Below are 22023 nucleotides of genomic sequence, written 5' to 3'. Positions count from 1 at the left end.
TTAAGAAAGGGGTGCCTGGAGAGCTCAGTTGATTAAGCATCTGACTCTTGGTTTTGGTCATAATCTTGCAGTTCATGGGATCGAGCCCCATGTCGGGTTCTACATTGACAACATGGAGCCTGCTTGGGATTCCCTCTCTCTCTCTCTCTCTCTGGGCCTCTCCTGCTCTCTCCTTCTCAATAAATAAATAAACATTAAAAAAGAAAAAAGAAGGGTGCTTGGGTAGCTTGGTCAGTTAAGCATCTGGCTCTTGGTTTTGGCTCGGGTCATGATCTCAAAATTCATGAGTTTTCAGAGCCCTGCATTGGGCTCTGCTCTGGGTGTGGAGCCTGCTTGGGATTCTCTCTCTGGCCCTCCTGCTCTCTCTGTCTCTCTCAAAATAAATCAATAAACAAACAAACAAACAAACAAAGGCTAAACAATCCTGCGTGGTGCCTGATCAGGTGATAGCATCACCTTGGTGGTCTCTCAGTCCCTTGGCTAGCCCTCCACATGTGTCTCTCCCCTTCTCTCCAGGCTTCTTCTTTCTTCTCTCAGTGGCTGGACCAAGCTGATGAGGCCTTGGCCAAAGAGCGGAATCACAGAGCTCTCTGATGGAGCGAACAGACTGAGGAGGTGGAGAACCCTAGTCCTGGGTGCTGCTCCTGGGGGTGGGGTAGGAATGGGAACCTCCAAGTACCCTCAGAAGGGGGGTGGACAACTCAGTGGGGGGTGAGGTGGGTGAGGACCATTTGGTGTGGGGGACAGACCACCAGGTCTGATGGGCCACCGTCATAGTGTGGGATCTGGGGAGGATTTGACTTGGCCAGTGTCCACACCTAAGGAGACCCCTGTTTGGGCCTTAAGGGAAATGATATCTAGGGCACTGTGAAGAAAGTTAAAATCACCCACAGCAGTCAACAAAAAGTGTGCCTTCAGGGGCATGTAGTTTTCACAATCACAATGCTGTGGACAAGATCACAAGGGTCACTGTCCATCTAAGTCATGTTATGGAGTGAAAAAGATCATCCCCAGAATGAGGAGGAGGACCACTCAGCAGCCCAGGGTCTGGGTGAGGCCACAGCTGGGCAGAGACCAGTGCACCTGTCCAAGGGTGTAGTCAGGGGTTTGTCCTAAGTGGAAGATAGGTGAGGTTTTGGTGTTAAAAATGGCTGTGGGTGGCAGTAGGGATACCTTTTTCCAATCACTTAGTTCTACTAACTTCCTAAACCTCCTCCTTCCTCATCTGCAGCTTCTCCAGTCTATTCTGCTCTCTTCTCCAGCCTGCTCTGCTTCAAAAAGTAGACAGTATCAATAGGCTCCTTGGCTTCTGTTTAGGTTTGTCCGATGAGACATACCAATAGGAGATGCAGGACACACGGAGAGTGAGGCTGGGGTAATTTGCTTCTGGCAATCTCTCTGCCACGTTGCTGTAGATTGGCTGTACTCTTCTACTAAAGGCCACTACACCTTCAGTCAGATGACTCTCTCCATACAGCTGTCCTCTCCAGGTTCTAGTAGTCACTTTCTTCCTTTGCCTCTTCAGGCTAAGTGTGGTAACAACTCCCTATTGTTACTAGGCCTGGGATTCTATATACTACCCAGGCCTTTACAAATAGTCCCTGATTGGGGCTCCTGGGTGGCTCAGTCAGTGGAGCATTTGGTCCTTGATTTCTTGATTTTGGCTCAGGTCATGATCTCAGGGTCGTGGGATGGAGCCCTGGGTTGGGCTCTGAGCTGAGCTTGGAGCCTGCTTAGGATTCTCTCTCTCTCCCTCTGCCCCTTCCCCGCTCACTCCCTCTCTCTCTCTTTCTAAAGTATATATAATTTCTTCCAAAAAACTCTAAGAAAAATCCCCCAATTTTTTAAGTTGACCAAATGATTTTAATTTTCATTCAGAGAAAGAATAAATAAGTGCATGAGCATTGCTAAGAAAATGCAGGATGAGAGGGAATTTACCATCTTTGGGGAAGAATGGCTAACCCTCCACCAAAGGCTGAAACAATTAAAGTGAGGCTGATACATTGATGGCATAATAATGTGCAACTTCCTTGCACCAAAATTATAGACAAAATAAGTTGCTTTAGGCGAATTGGGGGAAATTGCCACATATTTAACAAAGGGTTAACACTGCTCTACACAAATCAATAAGATTTTTTTAAAAATCCAAAAGAAAAAAAGCAAAAGACAAGTCTACTAAAAAAAATTAAAAAAAAAAACATGCTCAATAAACATACGGAAAAAATGTTACCTAATAAATTGAAAAATATTTTTTAACTATAACTTAAAATGCCTGTTAGACATCTAAGTGGAGATATTAAAAAGACAGTTGAATATATGAGCTAGTATTGGGGGAAAAAATCCAGTCTAGCAAATAAATGGTACTGAAAACTATGAGACTGGGTTATACAACATCATTAATGCATTTCATGCTACCAAATTGTACACCTTTGAATGGTTAAAGTAATAATATTATGCTATGTATATTTTACCATAATAACCTAAAACAAAACAAAAACCATGAAACTAGAGGGAGTGACCAAGAGAATGAGTGAGGATAGAAAAAAAGTCTGAGGTCCAAGCCCTGAGGTACTCCCAAGTGTTTGGAATCATTGTGGCTCAAAATTATATTGACTTTGACCTATCATATGAAAACCACTTTATGTCCTGACCCCTTACAGACACACACACATACACACACACTTAAGACTGAAGTTTCACAAAACAATACCTACTTTTACTATGTGATGTTTTCTGCTATTTTCTATATATTTCATTCTTTCTTTAAAAAATGTTTTTCACAAGAAAAACAAAGCAGAGGAGGGTAAATACTAAATGATGTGTAATATATAAGGTGAGAATGAACAGATGCTATTATTCCCACCTTCCAGAAGTTCATGTTAGCCCACTTCTGTTTTCCAAAGGCCCTCAGTAGTATCTGTTTTTGCTAACTGAAAGAAATCCGAAGAGGATTTTGCTTTTATGAAAAAAGGTAAAAAGTGAAAATAGCATTCGGTGTTTGTTTGGCAGTTAGCCCCCAGAGCAGCAAGGGTGTCCCCACCAAGACCTCCTTCCCCCCAGCTGCACTCAGCAAAACCACCACATCTTTGAATTGTGTCTGTGAGCATCTGTGCTTTATCTCAATTTATTTTGTGCATCCGTTAGCAAGGTGCATTCTAAGGTATCAGAAAAACCTAAGAATCGTTATTTCAGGGGTCTGGGAATGCTCAAAAATTTTTCTGTATGAGTTAATAGTAATTGCTTCTTCACATTATGCCAGTCCAGCTTATGAAAGGTTTCATAGGAATGCTCTACTTTCATATAGTGGGGCAAAGCTGTATTGGAAAGGTAAGGGGGGAAATAACAAGCTAGTAGCAGAAGAAAGAAAATGGGGGAAAATATCGTTGCAGCTCTTTCTCTAAACCGTTTCCTAGAAATTTTTAACTATGGTAGTTATCTCACTACTGAATAATTACTGAGGCACTTGCTGAATTTATAGTTTCTTGCTCCAAGTAAAATTAAATGAAAAGCTTGTTTTTAGGCATATTATTTTACCAACCCCTTATTTTCTATAGTATGCTTCCAGTCTTTTTTTTTACCATAAAATCTTTTTCTTAATTAATTTTATTTTTTATTTTTTAAAATTTACATCCAAATTAGTTAGCATATAGTGCAACAATGATTTCAGGAGTAGATTCCTTAGTGCCCCTTACCCATTTAGTTCATCCCCCCCTCCCACAACCCCTCCAGCAACCCTCTGTTTGTTCTCCATATTTATGAGTCTCTTCTGTTTTGTCCCCCTCCCTATTTTTATATTATTTTTGTGTCCCTTCCCTTATGTTCATCTGTTTTGTCTCTTAAAGTCCTCATATGAGTGAAGTCATATGATTTTTGTCTTTCTCTGACTGACTAATTTCACTTAGCATAATACCCTCCAGTTCCATCCACGTAGTTGCAAATGGCAAGATTTCTTTTGATTCTTTTTGATTGCTGAGTAATACTCCATTGTATACATACACCACATCTTCTTTATCCATTCATCCATCCATGGACATTTGGGTTCTTTCCATACTGTGGCTGTTGTTGATAGTGCTGCTATAAACACGGGGGTGCATGTGTCCCTTCGAAACAGCACGCCTGTATCCCATGGATAAATGCTTAGTAGTGCAATTGCTGGGTCGTAGGGTAGTTCTATTTTTAGTTTTTTGAGGCACCTCCATACTGTTTTCCAGAGTGACTGCACCAGCTTGCACTGCCACCAACAATGTAAAAGAGATCCTCTTTCTCTGCATCCTCGCCAACATCTGTTGTTGCCTGAGTTGTTAATGTGAGCCATTCTGACAGGTGTAAGGTGGTATCTCATTGTGGTTTTGATTTGGATTTCCCTGATGATGAGTGATGTTGAGCATGTTTTCATGTGTCGGTTGGCCATCTGGATGTCTTCTTTGGAGAAGTGTCTATTCATGTCTTTTGCCCATTTCTTCACTGGATTATTTGTGTTTTGGGTGTTGAGTTTGATAAGTTCTTTATAGATTCTGGATACTAACCCTTTATCTGATACGTCGTTTGCAATTATCTTCTCCCATTCTGTCGATTGCCTTTTAGTTTTGCTGATTGTTTCCCTTGCTGTGCAGAAGCTCCTTATTTTGAAGAGGTCCCAGTAGTTCATTTTTGCTTTTGTTTCCCTCACCTCTGGAGACATGTTGAGTAAGAAGTTGGTGCGGCCAAGATCAAAGAGGTTTTTGCCTGCTTTCTCCTCGAGAATTTTGATGGCTTCCTGTCTTATTTTTAGGTCTTTCATCCATTTTGAGTTTATTTTTGTGTATGGTGTAAGGAAGTGGTCCAGGTTCATTCTTCTGCATGTCGCTGTCCAGTTTTCCCAGCACCACTTTCTGAAGAGACTGTCTTTATTCCATTGGATATTCTTTCCTGCTTTTCAAAGATTAGTTGGCGATACGTTTGTGGGTCCATTTCTGGGTTTTCTATTCTGTTCCATTGATCTGAGCGTCTGTTCTTGTGCCAGTACCATACTGTCTTGATGGTTACAGCTTTGTAGTATAGCTTGAAGACTGGGATTGTGATGCCTCCTGCTTTGGTTTTCTTTTTCAAGATTACTTTGGCTATTCGGGGTCTTTTCTTGTTCCATACAAATTTTAGGATTATTTGTTGTAGCTCTGTGAAGAATGCTGGTGTTATTTTGATAGGGATTGCATTGAATATGTACATTGCTTTGGGTAGTGTCGACATTTTAACAATATTTGTTCTTCCTATCTAGGAGAATGGAATCTTTTTCCCTTTTTTTGTGTCTTCTTCAATTTCTTTCATAAGCTTTCTATAGTTTTCAGCCTACAGATTTTTCACCTCTTTGGTTAGATTTATTCCTAGGTATTTTATGGTTTTTTGTGCAATCTTCTTTTTAAATTTTTTTTTAACATTTACTCATTTTTGAGAGACAGAGACAGAGCACAAGCGGGGGAAGGGCAGAGAGAGACGGAGACACAGAATCTGAAGCAGCTGACAGCACAGAGCCCAACGTGGGACTCAAACCCACGAACTATGAGAACTATGAGATCATGACCTGAGCCTAAGTCAGACATTTAACTGACTGAGCCACCCAGGCACCCCAGTATGGTTCCAATCTTAACAGAAGTGGCCAAATTGACACAATTTTGAGGGGAGAGGTGGGAACAGGAGAGGAATTGTTTAGTTTGGGCTAAAGATTTAAACCTAGAAACACAGACACAGTGAGATTCTAACCATGGAATTAGATGGATTCAAACCATGGAAGAAATATATTAGGAAAAGCTAGATGCTCCATTGCCAGCATCAGAGAATCTTTACAGTTTGCTAAACATTCTATTGAAAACATTTTTCATCTAAAGGGTTTGGGAAAACACTTGACGTCATGGCAAGTAAACGTTCCACACCCCAAAACAGTTGTTCTTCTCCCAGGCACCATTCATCATGCTGCCCCTATTGATCCTATTATCAAGGTTCCCTCTTAATCAAAGAACTTTTTATTTATTTTTAAATGTTTATTTATCTTTGAGAGGGTGTGAGTGGGGGAGGTGCAGAGAGAAAGGGGGACAGATGATCTGAAGCAGGCTCCACGCTGACAGCAGAAAGCCCCACGTGGAGCTCGAACTCATGGGTGAGATCTTACCTGAATGGAAGTCTGATGCTCAACCAACTGAGCTACCCAGGTGCTTCAATCAAAGAACTTTTTTTTTTTAATGTTTATTTATTTTTGAGAGACAGAGAGAGACAGAGTGTGAGTGGAGGAGGGGCAGAGAGAGAGAGAAAGACACAGAATCCAAAGCAGGCTCCAGGCTCTGAGCTGTCAGCACAGAGCCCGATGTGGGGCTCGAACTCACAAGCCATGAGATCATGACCTGAGCCGAAATCAGAGTCTTAACTGACTGAGCCACCCAGGCACCCCTCAAAGAACTTTTTAAAGGCAGACATAAAAACCCCTTTTTACTTCTTCCAATTGAATTAGTCTTTCCTATAGTCATATATTATACAGTCATAAGATATATCCTGCATATTTTACAAGATATGTTAATATTACTTTCTTATAAGTAAATCAGTCTCCACCAAAAAATAAATGAATAAATAAAAAGTTGGTCAAGACTCAGTCCAAACTCTTCAAATTGTATACACTAAATATGTGCAGTTTTTTGTATATCAATGATACCTCAATAAAACTGGTTTTAAAAGGCATTAAGGGGTGCCTGGGTGGCTCAGTCAGTTGAGCATCTGACTCTTGATTTCAGTCAGGTCATGATCCTAGGTTCGTGGGATTGAGCCCCATCCAGGCTCTGCACTAAGCATGGAAACTGCTTAAGATTCTCTTTCTCTCCCTCTCTCTCTCTCAAATAATAAAATAAAATAAAGGCATTAAAACATTTTCATGGGGCGCCTGGGTGGCGCAGTCGGTTAAGCGTCCGACTTCAGCCAGGTCACGATCTCGCAGTCCGTGAGTTCGAGCCCCGCATCAGGCTCTGGGCTGATGGCTCGGAGCCTGGAGCCTGTTTCCGATTCTGTGTCTCCCTCTCTCTCTGCCCCTCCCCCGCTCATGCTCTGTCTCTCTCTGTCCCAAAAATAAATAAAAACGTTGAAAAAAAAATTAAAAAAAAAAAATAAAAAGGATTCCTTAAAAAAAAAAAAAAAAAATTTTCATAGCCCATAGGTAGGTTATGGCCTACAGCTTGAAAACCTCTTAGAGGTGAGGAAGACAAAGAAGCGGCAAGAAATATGAGTGATTTGTAGGAATACTAGAGAGAGTGTTGTCCCAAAAGCCAAGTGAAGAAAGTATGTCAAGAAGGGAGTTGTTCATTCTTTCTCATTGCCAAGTAGTATTCTATTGTGTATATAAACCACAATTTCTTTAACCATTCATCAGTTGATGGACATTTAGGCTCTTTCCATAATTTGGCTATTGTTGAAAGTGCTGCTATAAACATTGGGGTACAAGTGCCCCTATGCATCAGTACTCCTGTATCCCTTGGGTAAATTCCTAGCAGTGCTATTGCTGGGTCATAGGGTAGATCTATTTTTAATTTTTTGAGCAACCTCCACACTGTTTTCCAGAGAGGCTGCACCAGTTTGCATTCCCACAAACAGTGCAAGAGGGTTCCTGTTCCTCCACATCCTCTCCAGCATCTATGGTCTCCGGATTTGTTCATTTTAGCCACTCTGACTGGTGTGAGGTGGTATCTGAGTGTGGTTTTGATTTGTATTTCCCTGATGAGGAGCAACATTGAGCGTCTTTTCATGTGCCTGTTGGCCATCCGGATGTCTTCTTTAGAGAAGTGTCTATTCTTGTTTTCTGCCTATTTCTTCACTGGATTATTTGGGTTTTGGGTGTGGAGTTTGGTGAGATCTTTATAGATTTTGGATACTAGCCTTTTGTCTGATATGTCATTTGCAAATATCTTTTCCCATTCCGTTGGTTGCCTTTTAGTTTTGTTGATTGTTTCCTTTGCAGTGCAGAAGCTCTTTATCTTCATGAGGTCCCAATAGTTCATTTTTGCTTTTAATTCCCTTTTTTTTGGAGATGTGTCAAGTAAGAAATTGCTGTGGCTGAGGTCAGAGAGGTTTTTTCCTGCTTTTTCCTCTAGGGTTTTGATGGTTTTCTGTCTCACATTCAGGTCCTTTATCTATTTTGAGTTTATTTTTGTGAGTGGTATAAGAAAGTGGTCTAGTTTCATTCTTCTGCATGTTGCTGTCCAGGTCTCTCAGCACCGTTTGTTAAAGAGACTGTCTTTTTTCCCTTGGATATTCTTTCCTGCTTTGTCAAAGATTAGTTGGCCATACTTTTGTGGGTCCAATTCTGGAGTCTCCATTCTATTCCATTGGTCTGTGTGTCTGTTTTTGTGCCGATACCATGCTGTCTTGATGATTACAACTTTGTAGTAGAGGCTAAAGTCCGGGATTGTGATGCCTACTGCTTTGGTCTTCTTCTTCAATATTACTTTGGCTATTCAGGATCTTTTGTGGTTACATACAAATTTTAGGATTCCTTGTTCTAACTTCGAGAAGAATGCTGGTGCAATTTTGATTGAGATTGCACTGAATGTGTAGATAGCTTTGGGTAGTATTGACATTTTAACAATATTTATTCTTCCAACCCATGAGCACGGAATGTTTTTCCATTTCTTTATATCTCCTTCAATTTCCTTAACTTTCTATAAACTTTCTATAGTTTTCTATAACTTTCTATTTTTTTTTTTTAATTTTTTTTTTCAACGTTTATTTATTTTTGGGACAGAGAGATACAGAGCATGAACGGGGGAGGGGCAGAGAGAGAGGGAGACACAGAATCGGAAACAGGCTCCAGGCTCCGAGCCATCAGCCCAGAGCCTGACGCGGGGCTCGAACTCACGGACCGCGAGATCGTGACCTGGCTGAAGTCGGACGCTTAACCGACTGCGCCACCCAGGCGCCCCTCTATAACTTTCTATAAATAGTTTCCATAAACTTTCTATAGTTTTCAGTATACAGATCTTTTAAATCTTTGGTTAGGTTTATTCCTAGGTATTTTATGTTACTTGGCAATGAGAAAGAATGAAATATGGCCTTTTGTAGCAATGTGGATGGAACTGGAGAGTGTTATGCTAAGTGAAATAAGTCATACAGAGAAAGACAGATACCATATGTTTTCACTCTTATGTGGATCCTGAGAAACTTAACAGAAGACCATGGGGGAGGGGAAGGGAAAAAAAAGTTAGAGAGGGAGGGAGCCAAACCATAAGAGATTCTTAAAAACTGAGAATAAACTGAGGGTTGATGGGGGGTGGAGGGAGGGGGAAGTGGGTGATGGGCATTGAGGAGGGCACCTGTTGGGATGAGCACTGGATGTTTTATGGAAAGCAATTTGACAATAAATTTCATTTAAAAAAAAGAAATAAAGGAACTAAAATACTTATAAAAAATAAACATTAATAAAAATTTAAAAAATACAGCCCATCTCTTTTAAAAAAATAAATAAATAAAAATTAAAAATTAAAAAAGAAAAAGAAGGGAGTTGTTCACTGAGTCAAGTGCTGCTATAGAGAAAGATGATGATTGGGGGTAGATCAGTGGATAATACAATGACAGAGCAACTAGTAACCTTGACCAGAACAGTTTTTGTTGAAGTTTTGGTGAAGACAAAGACCTCAATGGAGAATATTTTTTATTGTCTTATTTTCTTTGGACTTTTCTGTATTTTCCAAATGTTCTACAATGCAATTTGAACATCAAAAAAAATAATAATAATAATATAAACACACAGTTTTATCACAATTGTAAAAAATAAGTTTGTTTATTTAAAAGAATGTCGTAATTTGAATTTTTTCTCTTGTGAGCACCTCATTCTCTTTTTTAAAAATGTTTAGGGGCGCCTGGGTGGCGCAGTCGGTTAAGCGTCCGACTTCAGCCAGGTCACGATCTCGCGGTCCGGGAGTTCGAGCCCCACGTCAGGCTCTGTGCTGACAGCTCAGAGCCTGGAACCTGTTTCGGATTCTGTGTCTCCCTCTCTCTCTGACCTTCCCCCATTCATGCTCTGTCTCTCTCTGTCTCAACAATGAGTAAACGTTAAAAAAAAATTTAAAAAAAATTAAAATAAATAAATAAATATGTTTATTTTTGAGAGAGAGAGAGAAAGAGAGACACACACCCATGAGCAGGGGGTGAGAATGGGGATCGGGGTGTGGGGGAGGGGCAGAGAGAAAGGAAGAGAGAATCCCAAGCAGACTCCACACTGTCAGCTCAGAGGCCAATGCAGGGCTCAGTCCCCCAAACACAAGATCATGACCTGAGCCAATATCAAGAGTCAGACACTTAACCGACTGAGCCACCCAGGTGCCCCGTGAATACCTCATTCTTAATAGTACTAAGTAAAATGTCCTGATACTTCAAGCTAGACATCATCTAAACTTTCCTAAAATTTTTCCTCTATTTTTCTGTTCCCCAAACTTCTCTAAAGGGAAAGTAAGGTTTAATTATTTCTCTCTGTGTTGAAATCTCTTCCTGTTTTCAAGGATTCAGACTATGTTTTACGCAATATGATGGTTACAAGGCACCTGGGTCTAACAAAAATCCACAGGAATCCCCCTATCATCTTCAGGAAGACATGCATCTTCAGGTATGAGAAGCATTTTCATGTTTGTTTTGCTCGGCTGCCAAAACACATTCCCCTACTGTGATAGTAGATCTGAGAGACACAGCTTTTGTCCATTATTAGTATACTTAAATCTTACCCTGATAGGTTTTAAAGAAAAATTCCTGTTTGCGTGGGACATGTTAACTCCTTTCCCCTTCAAGTACTTTTTAAAACAGATTTCATTGGTATTTTATATTAAAATTGCATGTTTTAAAGCATGATAGTGTTTTATTTTTCTGTGATGTTTTTTCAAACATGGAATTCAACAAAAATCCACCATGATTGTGAAAAATACATCCATGTCACTTACCAAAGCTCATCATGTTAATGTTAGCTAGCCTGTGGACGTGTATTTTTTATTTGAAGAAAACAGGCCAGGCAAAGGTGGGGAGGAAGCAGAGAACATTGTCTTTAATAAGTACTCAGCTCTGGGTTACTTTGCATGCCTTTCATCTGTGGGATGCCAGGAACACAAACCGGACAGATGCAAAACTGATCTCAACCAGGGATGCACCTATCACAAAAGGGACTGACTGCTTGTTAGAGGTCAGTGTGGTTGAGTAGGCAGTAATCTATCCCAGTCCGGTAGGCTAATTTGACATTTAAGTACATGTGTTAATTAAATTTTAGTTTGGCCTCATATCTGAATGTTCATTCAGTTTCAACCTCTTTTCCACAGTTATTCCTTGTGCTGGTCGAATTTTATGAGAGTCCGTGCACACCCAGACTCAATCTGGACTCCTGTGTGTAACTTACAACAGGTGCCTCTTGAGGAACTTTGTTGACCAATCAGCTTTATCTTTATGCCTGGAAAGTTTGGCATGATGCTTCATGACTGTGGTTATCATAAAGACACAAAGTGGTGGCTCAGCAGCAGGAAGGAGTGGGAACAGCAAAAAAAAAAAAAAAAAAAAAAAAAAGAAAGACACAAAGGACATAATCTTCCCTGGCATTATAGGATTGGTATTATGAGTCATAAATGTGCTTTTTGAGGCTAGGCAAAGCACCAACATTTTTACAAATACCTCAAAAGAATGACATCTGAATGTCAACATAGACTGGAAAGGGGGAAAGAGATGTGTCTATACCTCACTAGAGAGAGAAACCACTACTACATTTCTTTTTTTTTCTTTTTTTTTTTAAAAATTTTTTTTTTCCAACGTTTATTTATTTTTGGGACAGAGAGAGACAGAGCATGAATGGGGGAGGGGCAGAGAGAGAGGGAGACACAGAATCGGAAACAGGCTCCAGGCTCTGAGCCATCAGCCCAGAGCCCGACGCGGGGCTCGAACTCACGGACCGCGAGATCGTGACCTGGCTGAAGTCGGACGCTTAACCGACTGCGCCACCCAGGCGCCCCTACCACTACTACATTTCAATGAAAATCTCAGGTCCCTCCAGGGAGCAGTGCTGCTGAGGCCCTACCCAGATCCCTAATATACATTCTGCTAGGGGCTGCACACTGTAGCTTCCTCTGGAGCAGTGCCCTTGAGTGATGGGAGCCCCTTACCTGGCTGTGCATCACAGTTAGGTAAACACTCATCTTACAACACACACCCAAAGATGCATGGTGGAGCCAATGACTGATAAAAGACCTCTCCAAGGTGGGGCAGATTCTTGGCACCATTTGCCTTCCAGAGTTCCCCTTAGGATGAGGCTGAGGCTAGCCTTCACATTCTTTTTAAAATTTTTATAAGTTTACTTATTTTTGAGAGAGAGAGAGAGAGAGAGAGAGAGAGCAAGCAGGGGAGGGGCAGAGAGAGAGGGAGACACAGAATCTGAAGGAGGCTCCAGGCTCCGAGCCTGATGCAGGGCTTGAACTCACATTTGAACCCACAAGCAGTAAGATCATGACGCCCAAAGTTGGATGCTTAACCAACTGAGTCGCCCAAGCAGCCCTAGCCTTCACATTCTTAATTAGCTTCTTCTTCCCTCTTCTGCTTTCCTCAGACCCTTACAGGTTTCTGTGGAAAGCACTCCCTCTATAAATCCTTGGCAGAAGCATTCATGTCTCGGTCTCTGCTTCTAGGGAACCTGACCTAACATACTCATCAGTTCTTTCAGGCATTCAACTGGTACTTATTGGACAATATGTAAACAAAAACCAAATACCTTCAGACAAGTAGAAGTATAGCAAAAGATAATAAAACAGAGTAGCAGATGGACAGCGACCTGGGCGCTGCTACTTTATTTAGATTGCTTGGTCAGAGAAGGCTTCTCTCTCTAATGAGTGAGCTGAGAGAGAGAGCTCTGTGAAAGAAAGGGGGGAGCGGTCCAGGCAGATGAAACAAGGGCTGGTGTGGCTGGAGCATCGCTGGCACAAAAGAGCGATTCAGTATGTTTGGGTGGAATGTTACGAGACTGCTGATGTCTTATATCCTTATGCTTATTTGGTTTTGGTTTCAGAGACTTCCTCTTTAAGTGTACAGACACTTCAGAAGTCATTTTGGCCTCTGTCTGTGGAGAGAACCACATAGTAATTCCACTCCGTGAGAGAACGGGAAAGGCCTTAGGAGTTCTTGATTTTAACATTGGAAGGAATAAGATGCTACTGTATCGAGAATTTAAAGATCTGCAGAAAATGATAAAGGTGGTCCAAGCTGCCTGCTACGAAATATTGGGAGAAATATCTGGAGAAATAAAGAAAAACTATATCCTAGGTATTGTGAATGTAAATGTTCTGGATTCATGGGTTTAATAAATTTGGGGGAATCACAGATTGCAATGAAGGATGCACTTTCTAAAAGGAATTGTTACAATATACAGCAATATACAGCATAAAAGGAATTCCCTCATGCAGTCTTGGGCTGATGAGTGTGGTCTATAAATTAGAGGAAAGGGTATTAAGTCTCATTTTCTTGGCTAGAATCATATGGTTTAGAACTGGAAGGACTCACAAAGGCAATATAGAACTAGCATTTATTAAATGCCTCATCATGTATCAAGCACTTTAAATATGTAATTTCAATTAGTCCTTACCCTAACTCTGTGAGGTGAATGGTGATACCTCATTTCACAGGTGAGGAAAGTGAAGCTCAGAGAAACTAAACAACTCACACCAAATCACACAGTTAGCAAGTGATGAAACCTGGATTTGCACCCCAGTCTGGTGCTCTTTCCACTAGATTACACAGTATTCATTTGCTGGGACAAGTGAATCTTATCTTGTTTTACAGATAAAGAAGCTAAAAACCATCAGAGTTAAGGTCCAATAGGAGCTTAGTGGCAGAACCCAAGACTAGACCCCAGTGCTTGTGATTCCACATCCAATAGGCTGCTCTTAGTACAAAATCAGTTTGGCCATAAGGGAAGGAAGAAGGAAACATGGAGACCTTTGGCTATCTAGAATGGAGTAAATAGAGTAACACTACGTGGGATTAATCTGAGAGGTTTCTTGCCACCAGGTAGGGTGGAGTGGGTAGAAAAAAGAAGAAAATTTATGTTTTTTGAGCATCCACTATGTAGTTACCACTAAGCACTTTTACTTATATCATCTTATTCAATTCCCAGATCACCAGGGAAGTAGGGATCAGCCTATGCTCACAGAAAGGAAAAGGAGGTTCAGAGAGACAAACCTAAGAGTGGGTATTCAACCTGAGGTCCAACTCCAAAACCTGAGTTTTTACCTTTCCTCAAAGCCTCTTCCTGTGAGCTTCACCAGTGTAATTCCATTTCTGCATATTAATTTCATGACTAGAGAAACGAAGATTGTTTAAAAGCATAGGATATAGCTGTCTTTTTCCTGGAAAAAAAAAGTTTACTGTATTATGTTCAGAATGCTATGAAAAACCAATATATGTACTGAACAACAGTGTGAGATGTTACTCTGTTGTTTCAGAGATTGAAAATGTAGGTGAAGTCCAGCGGGCAGGAATTCTCTTTTTCCGAATCATGCTGCAAGAGCTGCAGGAAAGCCTCCAACTGCTTACCTCCTTAGACTTTGTATCACTGTTACTCTATGACTATCATCCTTCGGTAGAGCCCACATACCTGCCAGACACCAAGTCCCAGGAGGTGGAGGCCAACACAAAACTAGTACATGACATCCTGTTAGCGGTTATCTTGTTCATTCATCCAGAGCTGGAATTATCAAGTGACTTCGGAAATTGGGACAAGTGTAAAATGGTAAGTTTTTTTTTTTTAAACATTCTTTTTGTTGAAGAATAACCCACACAAGTTTAGGTATACAAATCATAATTGCACAAATCCTAAGAGTAAAAATGCAAGATTTTTTACACAATAAACATTTGTAACCAGCATCTAGCTCAAGAAACAACATTAATGGCACCCCCAAAGCCTTTCTTTGTACCCTCTCCTATCACTTACCCCCCCAAACACACGCACATTTTCTCACTCACCCCAAGAGTGACCAGAATCCTGACTCCTAACACTGTAGATTGGTTTTGCCTGTTTTAAAATTTACATTAATGGGGGCTCCTGGGTGGCTCAGTCAGTCAAGCATCTGACGACTTCAGCTCAGGTCATGATCTCACGGCTCGTGGATTCGAGCCTTGCATCTGGCTCTGTGCTGACAGCTTAGAGCCTGGAGCCTGCTTTGGATTCTGTGTCTCTCTCTGCCCTCCCCTGCTCACACTCTGGGTGTGTCTCTCTCCCAAAAATAAACATTAAAATTTTTTTTTAAATTTACAGAAATGGAATTATGTAAACTCATGAATTGGATACTCCCACTTGCTGATGCTCCCATAACTTTTATTCTTTTGTTCACAGTATGTTAACAGACACTTTGTCGCGAACATTTGTGCCTTTGATCCAACTGCTAGGCATGTGGAAGTTAATTTAAAGCTCATTGGTGAATATATCAGAGGTAAATTTACACTTCATTGTGTTCGAAATCTAACAGCAATAAAACATAGTTACAATTCAAATATTCAGATATTTTTATCACAATAAAGCAAGTGCCTCATAAGTTCAATTTTTAGGAAAAATAGTTCTGATAGTAATCCTCTACAGGGAGGAACACTATAATCGAGTGCATTACCCAAAGTCACTGTCTATGCCACACGTTTGAGAATTCAGAATCATGTTCATCTCCCACTTTATTGACTACATGTGCATTATTTACTAAAAAACAATAGAGGATATGGGCTGCACTGAGGAAAAGAAACAAGTACATTAAGGAAAAAGGCTATTACTATCTTTGGGTTTCAATGAAGAACCAAAGAAAATGATAGATCATGAGACTTTATACGCGAGTAATGTAGACTTTTTGGAGAAGCAGAATCACCAGAAATCAGAGTAGGGGAGCTCCCAGGTTGGAAAAGGTGATGAGCTCTTTGGCCACAGAGAACTGACCACATATAAGAGTAAATATCCAGAGTGAAATAGGTGAAGGGATTTTCTTTATTTCAAATTTGTACTGAAATTCTAGTTGGTTCACATATTTGGTAAAATTGGTTTCAGGTGTAGAAGTTAGTGATTCATCACTTACCTATCACATCCAGTGCTCCTCACAAGTGCCCTTCTTAATACCCATTAGGTGAAGGGGCTGAGGAGTGTATAAAATTGTGGAATCACTATATGGTGCACTTGAAACTAATACAAAACCATATGTTAGCTACACTGGAATTAAAATTAAAAAAAATATCTATACATATATAGGCATACATTCTTCCATGGGTGTATGTTATCCCACCAGAGACCTCAGGCCATTTGTGCGAATGTACCAGTTAGGAAGAAATTTAAAGTTTGTATCTATTTTGTTACTGATGAAAAACTAACCATCAGTTGGGAAAATGGCTCTGTAGAAGTTTTTTACTAAACCTGTCCCTTTCCTCCCCTTCCACCTTTCCAGCTCTCTGTAGAGACTCTGGACTAAGTCAGAAGGGTTTCTAGACTTTTGTGATGTGCATATTATGCCAAGAGGCTGAGAACCAGAGAAAGTCTGAGAAGAGGAAGGCAACCACACTCCTCAGGGTGTCTCTGGCAGTGGAAGCATGTAGCAGTGAGCCAGGGCAGATAGATGAAGGGGAGAGATCGAATCGCCTCGGAAAGCAAGATACTCTCAGAAGTTTGGGAATGCTAGAGAACAGGAGAGAACATGACATTCAAATAAAAGTTAAGATTAGAATTTCTGGGGTGCCTGTGTGGCTCAGTCAGTTAAGCATCTGTAAGCATCTGACTCTCGATCTGGGCTCAGGTCATGATCTCATGGGTTTGTGAGTCTGAGCCCTGCATCAAGCTCTGGGCTGAAGGTGTGGAGCCTGCTTGGGATTCTCTCTCCCTCTCTCTCTGCCCTTCCTCTCTCTCTCTCTCTCTCTCTCTCTCTCTCAGAATAAATAAATCAACTTAAAAAAATAAAGATTAGAATGTGTATTTGGAATGGCTTCTGTAGCCTCATGACTCTGGGCTGATTCATGGGAGCCTCTGAATTTATAGATGTCACAGGTATCACTTCTTTTAAGGTGCTATTCAAGAGAAATTATAATAAGAGCAAAACCAAAGATTAAAACTTGTTTAACTCTATCCTTGTCTACACTTGTTCCATACTTGTTCACTCACTGTTCACTGAAGACTTAAAAATCCAGAAGAAACATCTCTGTGTCAGTGCCTGCTTGCTGCTTCTCCCTTTAAGGTAGATTTAGTCCCCACCATGAGCACCAGTAGGCCCTTCCCCTCCACGTGCGACCTGAGTCCCTGCTCCACTTTGTAGACCCCAACATGCCAGCCCCTTGGCCTAGAGCCAGACCCTGCTGCTAGGGTCACTGGTGTCCTCTCAGACTGCTGTTTCACCTTCTCGGGCAAGGACACAGGCGCTCACCACTGAAAAATCTAGTCCTTTTGTCAGATGGGAGCTGGGGATGAGGAGCAAGCCCCACAACTCCCCATCTTGCAAGTGTGTTCAGGATTTGGCTCTCACCCTCAATTAGCTCATCTCCAGACAAAGACATCTTCTGTAACATTGTCCCAATGCTTTATGGGAATCTTTTCAGTTCAGGTTCCACCTCTGATTTGCCTACCAGAACTAACTCCTATAGTCATATGCAGCTCCTTTGTTTGGGTAAACATGCAAATTTCTGCCTCCTCTCCTCTCCTTTCAACTGTGCTAGCCAATTCCTGAGCAGCCTTGATCGCCAAAGCTTCCACCACTTTCTCTTTTCCAACAGTGTCCTCAGGTGGCAGGAATTCCAACTGCAGTTAACACAGCTGGATTCAGCCAGAACCCTAATAGCCCTCAGGCCCCCCTTCCACCACCACTGCCAAACATTTAGCATTATAGCAGTCTCTGCTGCAATCAAGAAAGTTCATAGGCCACCCAGACACCAACTCTCTGTCCTTCAGACGCAACTGTATTAGGAAATTGTAAGCTCTCCATTTAGGGAAAGAAGGGGAACTCACGGGGGCACCTTTCTGTTTGTGCCTGAAAGAGAAGAGCCTCTGGCAGGGCAATTTGTGGCTCAAAATTTATCTGAGCCTTCTAGCAGTGTTAACTACAGCCCCAGTCAACAACACTACCTAGCATGAAATACCACCAACAGTGGTCATTTCTGCCCAGGTTGGGGAGGGACTGTTAACACAGCTCCTAACCCACCAAGCCTTTCAAACTAATGATTTTGCCAAGAAGATAAAATCAGGGCTGGTGATGTGTCTACACTTTCTTAGGACTTCTGCTGTCAACTATCACCCTACTTCATCCTAGTTCTAGAAAGGAATATATATTTTTTTAATGTCTTAGAAAAGGTACACTTTATTTTTTATTTTTTTTAATTTTCCCCAGTTATTATTGAGATATAATGACATATAACATTGTATTAGTTTAAGGTATGCAACATAATGATTTGATATATCTACATATTGAGAAATGGTCACCACCAGTAGGTTTAGTCAACATCCATTACCTCACATAATTAAAAGATTTGGGGGGGGGCGGCACCTGGGTGGCTCATTTGGTTAAGCGTCTGCCTCTTGATTTTGGCTCAGGCCATGATCTCCCAGTTCATGAGATTGAGCCCCGCTGATATTTTCTCTCTCCCTCTCCCTCTGCTTCTCCCCTGTTCCTTCTCTCTCTCTCTCTCTCCCTTCCCCCCCCAAGTAAATAAACATTTTTTTTTTAACATTTATTTATTTTTGAGACAGAGAGAGACAGAGCATGAATGGGGGGAGGGCCAGAGAGAGAGGGAGACACAGAATCGGAAGCAGGCTCCAGGCTCTGAGCTGTCAGCCCAGAGCCTGATGCGGGGCTCGAACTCACGGACCGTGAGATCGTGACCTGAGCGAAGTCGGACGCTCAACCGACTGAACCACCCAGGCGCCCCAATAAACATTTTTTTAATTAAAAGATTTTTTTCTTGTGATGAGAACCTTTAAAATGTACTCTCTTAGAAACTTTCATATATACAGTATAGTATTGTTCACTATAATCACAAGGCTGTACATTACATTCCCAGAATTTATTTATCTTATAACTGGCAGTTTGTACCTTTTGACCACCTTTGCACATAGCCCCTGTCTCTGGTAACCACCAATTCATGCTCTGTTTCTGAGTTCAGTTTTTTTTAGATTCCACATGCAAGTGAGATCGTACAGTACTTGACTTTGTCTGACTTTTTTTCACTCATCATAATGACTTCAGGGCCATCCATGTTGCAAATGACAGGATTTCCTTATTTTTATGGCTGAATAATATTCGTTGTATATATGTACACCACATTTTCTTCATCCATCCAAGTCTTGGATGTTTTCATGTCTTGGATATTATAAATAATACTGCAATAAACATGGGGGTGCAGATATCCCTTTGAGACAGTGATTTCTTTTCCTTCAGATATATACCCAAAAGTGGAATTGCTGGATCATATGGTAGTTCTATTTTTAGTATTTTGAGGAACCTCCATATTGTTTTTTACAATGGCTCTACCAATTTACCTTCCCTACAGTGTACAAGGGTTCTATTTTCTCCATATCCTCATCAATATTTGTCATTTCTTGAATTTTTGATAACAGCCATTCTAACAGGTGTGATATGATATCTCATTGTGGTTTTGATTTGCATCAAAAGGGGTATTTTATATTCTGGTGGAATTCCAGGCAGCTGAATCCCACCTTTAGATTGAGGCTGTCATCTATGAAGGAGTATTGGACAGCTTTGTTCAGCAAGCTTGGCGTCCTAAGGCTGTGCCATTCATTGCATGTGAATGTTGCTGACATACTTTCCTGTAAGGGAACCCAGTGCCTCCAGTGACCCCTGGACCAGGACCCAGACAGCTGTGCATGCAGTAGTGCACCAACAACCTCTGTCACTCTGCCTAAAGCACTTCCAGTAGTTGTCCTCTTCTTCCTGAAGACCCATGACCTGACCACCTTCTCAAGGATCTATTTTCCCCACTCCACTTTGGACCTATGCTGCCAACTTTGCCTGCTCTTTCTGTAGAGTGTCCCATACCTGTCCCATGTCCCCATCCCAGGGGGTTAGACACATGTTATCTACCGGGAAATGTTATCAGACTTGGAAGCAAGAAGAATGATCTCTCATTTCAAGTGTGACCAGAATCACTTTGCTCTCTAGAGCCTGTATTTCTGCCAAGTGGCCATACTTCCTCCCCATGCCTAAATCCAAGGGTCTCTAAGTCTATAGATGCTGGTCTCTGCAGGAGTTCCCCTGCAGGAGCCCTAGAGCTCCTCCTCTGCCAAAGCAGCCAGATAGATGTGCTATTACCATCTATAAAGAAATTCACCAGCTTCCTCAAAAAAAACACCACCGTGATCCACCAGAGATGGCAATGGAGGGAGATGACCCACCATCATGGGGGAAGGACTGCTGGACTCACAACCCTGATTAACTGTCTTCAAGATTCACCTTCCCCAGGCAATCTTTCCCTAAGCACTACTGCCACCATCGTGGTGGCTCTAGCAATTGCTATTCTCTATCTCCCTCCATTGCAAGAGTGGGACAAGCCTCTCCTTCATTCCTCATGGCACAGCTGAAGATGAGATAGGAACCTTTAATAAGACACTACCAACTTTCCACAAATAAGAAATGTGAACACAGCACTGAACTGAATATGCAACTGTGATCATATGCCTGGTTCTGTTAAACAAGTCAAAGTAAAATGAACAAGATACCAAGAATATTGTTTTGTCCTATTAATTTGGACCCTCTATATACCCTCATTGGTTTGGATTTAGTTACAGTTCTCTACCACCTTCTTAGACTTGGTTTCTTGGGTGGTGATTCCTTCTGAGATTTGTTGTTTTCCCACCTGCAATCACAGTTAGACCTGGGTTAAACAGGGAGCCTTGAGGGTGCCTTTTATGAGATGCTCACCAGATTTCAGGCTCTAGAGGAGGAAACATCCATTTAGTTTCAGAATAGATTCCTTTTGTTCTGGCAAATACCTCTTAAAAGGCGTTGTATGAAAGATATTGGAGAAGCACTCAACTCACACACTGTCTGGGAAACTAGTTTAGGGTTCAGTAAAGACCTGGGGCCTGGATGCTTGACCCATTTCCCATGCATGCAGACCCTTTCCATCTCTAGTCCAAGTCATCCTGGGGGAAAAAAGAAAGAAAAAAAATCAAATCATCAATTCTCTTTTTGCTTTTGGTTTTAAATTTTGAAGTTTTCCAACAGTTGTTATTGAAATTAGAGAAACAACATGGTTTTATTTATCTAGGTACCATCACTGATGCTTTAATATCCAATAAGGTCTGTTAAAAATCAGTTTAATGAGAACCTTTTTCTATTTAAGGCTAAGATATTTTTCCAGATTTCCTTGACACAGTTTTTTTTTTTCATTTTAGTGGATGTTAAATAATCTTTTATCTCAAAGGAGTATAAAAATTATATTTTTTTAAAGTATTTTAAAAGGTTAACTGGAACTAAAAGCCTTCTAACAAAAGAGTCATTAGCCCATCCCTCTTCTCTCTTCTCAGTCTCCCCAGGTCCCCTCATCAGAGGCCATTCTTTTTGACTCTTTTGACTATTTCTTCTGGCATGTGCACATTTCTGTCTTTTTAATACTGTAGAGCATTGCTATCTTTTCATTCCTCAATTTTAAACCTCGTCAACTGATTTCCTCTTATTATAGATGAAAGTTGAGTTCTGTTGTACCACCATTCTCTTATCCTGTCCTCCCAATGTAATTATATTATCATTTGGAGTTAAATCAAAATGCATTGTTTACATGATTTCGCCTATGCAAATATGATCCACAGCTGAACATATAACATATTTTGGTTGCTCCTTTTTCACTCTTTGTCTTTCCTGAAGTAAATAATTCACTTTTATTTTTTTTTATTTATTTAAAAAGTTTTTTTAATGTCTATTCATTTTTGAGAGACAGAGACAGAGCGTGAGCCGGGGGAGGGGCAGAGAGAGATGGAGACACAGAATCCGAAGCAGCCTCCAGGCTCTGAGCTGTCAGCACAGAGCCCGACGC

At 41.1% G+C, this 22023-nt stretch overlaps 1 protein-coding gene across 1 annotated transcript in view; it reads left to right on the top strand.

Moving 5' to 3' along the window:
- Window positions 1–22023, top strand: part of EFCAB5 (EF-hand calcium binding domain 5) — a 208014-nt gene that overhangs the window by 179412 nt on the left and 6579 nt on the right. The window contains exons 22-25 of the mRNA XM_047080691.1: window positions 10506–10609; window positions 13034–13287; window positions 14466–14752; window positions 15356–15452. Coding sequence (XP_046936647.1) covers window positions 10506–10609; window positions 13034–13287; window positions 14466–14752; window positions 15356–15452 — 742 coding nt within the window. The remainder of the gene's footprint in view (window positions 1–10505; window positions 10610–13033; window positions 13288–14465; window positions 14753–15355; window positions 15453–22023) is intronic.

Source organism: Lynx rufus, unplaced genomic scaffold (assembly GCF_022079265.1).
Source record: "Lynx rufus isolate CCGP_SWC_20201006 ecotype Redwood Valley unplaced genomic scaffold, mLynRuf1.p SCAF_18, whole genome shotgun sequence".
Lineage (NCBI taxonomy): Eukaryota > Metazoa > Chordata > Mammalia > Carnivora > Felidae > Lynx > Lynx rufus.
Note: the sequence above shows the minus strand (reverse complement) of the source record. Positions and strands in the feature narration are given on the sequence as shown.